The sequence below is a fragment of the Phragmites australis genome, chromosome 1, assembly GCF_958298935.1.
Source record: "Phragmites australis chromosome 1, lpPhrAust1.1, whole genome shotgun sequence".
Taxonomy (NCBI): domain Eukaryota; kingdom Viridiplantae; phylum Streptophyta; class Magnoliopsida; order Poales; family Poaceae; genus Phragmites; species Phragmites australis.
The window spans coordinates 51,138,441-51,141,461 of record NC_084921.1 but is presented as its reverse complement, the minus strand read 5'-3'; the positions used below and the strand labels follow the sequence as shown (position 1 = coordinate 51,141,461).

At 50.3% G+C, this 3,021-nt stretch overlaps 1 protein-coding gene across 1 annotated transcript; it reads right to left on the bottom strand.

The window, feature by feature from the left end:
• Window positions 1-1,169: 1,169 nt before the first annotated feature.
• LOC133885942 (uncharacterized) lies at window positions 1,170-1,691 on the bottom strand. The gene has a single exon (XM_062325718.1). It carries the CDS (start codon window positions 1,689-1,691, stop codon window positions 1,170-1,172), a length of 522 nt encoding a protein of 173 aa, XP_062181702.1.
• Between the last annotated feature and the right edge of the window lie 1,330 nt (window positions 1,692-3,021).

Genomic DNA, 3,021 nt, shown 5'->3' with positions numbered 1-3,021 from the left:
CAATTCACTCCACCGTTTTGATCAATTAGAAGTATTCAAAGCAGACCTTGAAACGTGCTGTGTCTCAACACTGGAGTATTCCTGTAAAACTTTCCAGTCTAGTTGAAGTTTTGGACAAAGATGGTGATCTATTAATCCTGATGTAATAATCTCACGTTCCAGTATTCTTGTGGATGTGGTTGGAGTCCGGGAGATATTTCTCTATTCTCTTCCGCCGATCAATCTTCTCACGAAGGTCCGGGCTCAAGCCCACAACAGGAACGGACAAGAGTGGGAAATATACAGAGGAGTGGTCGGCTACTCGACGGTTTCGTGACATCAACGAGTACTCCTCGTTAATGTGACAGACAGAAACCCATCATCCATTGGGGCCTCCACTATTCTCGCAGCCGCAGCACAGCGACTTGAGAGGAGGACATGTAGCAGCCTGACAGACAGTCCCGCAGGCCGGATCAGACGGTAGCGCTGTCCGGCGACATGGCAACATCGCAGAGCCGACGTACTGCGGCCTCCATCGACTCCAGCCATGCCAGTGCAATGATACGGGCGTCGTCTCCAGCCTCGCGACGCCATCATTGCATTCCGGTCGCCTTGGTCAGCGCGTGAAGAGGTCGCCGTAAATAACCGGAGTAAACGCAAGCACTATTACAGGCCATGTCAGGAACACTAGTCGTCTGTCCCTTTCAGATCACGGAGATACGGCGATTGTCTCGTCAGCTTCCTACGACGCTGGCTTTCGCTCATCAGCGACAGTAACGATGCGCGCAAATCTCACTTCAGGCAATCTTTTCGGAGCGCGATCAGAATAAACTCCAGGACATGATAAATAACAGTGCTAATCTTTTGTTGCAGCCTAAAAACCCACCGCAAAACAAAGATATGCCCCATGGTTGGGCAGCTGGATGACCCGCCCAAAATGTTAGAAACGGTTCATCATGTAGAACCGGACACATGATGATACAGTTACGTGACTAGTGAGTGCCTCATACTTCCAGCACTCATCTAAAATACACACTATACTATTGAGTCCACGTGTCAGCAGCTACATCGCAATCCAGTTACGTGACCACTGAGTGCCTCCTACTGCCATCACTCATCTAAAAAACGTACTGGACTGCTGAGTAGTTTCTACTTACTACGCTACTACCTGTATCTCATGGTAACAAGCACTACGCCCAGATGGCCCCAGCTTGGCAGCCGTTCACCTCAGCGCCGGAGCCGGACAGCTCCATGGAGAGGCCGCTTGACCTCCAGGACACGCCGCTCCGCCCGTTCCCCATAGACCACTGGGCCGCGGGGGCTCCCGCGGCGGCGGGCAGCGCCACGCCGCAGGGGAGCCACTTGGCGTGCATGTAGCTGGACCTCCGCCACGGCGGGACCTGCAGGCCGCTCTCCCGCAGCGACCGCTGCGCCGCCGCACAGAGCAGGGACACCGCCTTGCGCAGCTTCCCCCGCGGGCCCACGAACACGGGAGGCAGCCGGCTCCACAGGCGGGCGTACCATGGGGCCGGTCTAGCCACCTGGAACTGGGACCGGAAATCGATGTCGACGACTAGCCTGGAGGAGGTGGCCGGGCACGCGCCGTCCTCACCCGCCACGACCACGTCGATGTACTCGTGGTCACCTGCGAGGAACAGCGCTAAGCTTTTCAGTACACTGTTGCGTTCAGCAGAGCGAACAGCAGAGGGCATAGTACTATTGCTGCTCAGCTAATTACAACGATGTTGATTAGCTAGTAATTAAGCATAGTACTCTTTCTTGCACGAAAAGATGATTGCTTAATGTTGGCATTGATCATTTGCAGTGCCATGGAAGAAGTAGAGCAGTAGTAGAAGAGTGTGGATGATACTGTCTTGCACTGCAAGAGTTCTAGTAGTTAAAAAAAACACTCCTAAAAAAGAAAATAAAAAAGAAGGGATTCAGTTAGCTCAACCACATGGGGCTTCATGCAGAAGATGGTAAATTTGTGAAGTATATTCTTACCAAAAGAAGAAACAACAGAAATTTCTGCTGACAGCCCTCCAATTTTAGAAGTTTACCAGAAGAGCAAGCAAGGCCAAAAATGGTAAAAAAAGAGGAAGGAAAGAAAAACAGATACTGTGCTATATGATCGCAGAAAGCAAACAGTTAGCATTATTAGTCTTGACACTTCAGAGACCCTCTCTGATAGTAACTTTACCTCCGGGGTGCTCAGTGGTAGCAACCCAAGAAGACTTGCAGAGGGATGCATCGTAGCCGTCCTTCCTGAGCCTCATCATCAGCCTCCTCTTCAAGCTGCTCCTCTTTCTCTCCTCCCCTATCTCTCTCACATGCTTCATGGCCCTCTCATGTATATCTATTTCCACCTGTGTGCTAGGCCCAAGAATAGCCTGGCAGATACGTACATGCAAACAGAGTAATGCGCCAAAGATTCAAGCCTCTGAATCAACAATGGCGAAACAAAAACACAAAAAGGAACATTGATCATGAGACATTGTGAGAGCAAATAAACTCGTAACCCACCTCGAGGATGTGGCATGTAGATTGGTGATCCATGGAAACGGCTTCTGGTGATGATGGTGGCTCAAAATCCATCTCGAACATCCTCTCATCCGAACTGCTCATGATCGAAGCAAAGCTATTGCAAAGAGTTCTCGAGTTCTCTAATGGTGGAGAGACAGAGAAAGGCCCTTGCATTTATCTAGTGGGCGATGGGGAGTACGACTGCACGCATATATGAATGTGAGTTCGAGCTCTGTGGAAATTAAAAGCACAGAAAGGGGTCGACCGGCCGGGAGAGGGAGGAAAATTTGTGGCTATTTATGGGATATGACATGGGGATGGAGACATACTTGTGAGTAGAACTGGACACTGATAGGATGTGTGGTCAGTCGGAGCAGTGACGCACCATAGCGTAGCTGTTGTTTGTGTAAGCATCCGGGAATAGATTCACTGGGAATATTCAGCGCAAAATCCTGCAATGCATATCTTTTGTTCTTTGACGCGTTCGCGATTAGCTTCGGGAATTGAAAAGGGAAAACC

What these genes read in the sequence shown, in the direction of transcription:
- LOC133885942 (XM_062325718.1), bottom strand. Translation starts at nt 1,691, where the DNA reads ATGCCCTCTGCTGTTCGCTCTGCTGAACGCAACAGTGTACTGAAAAGC.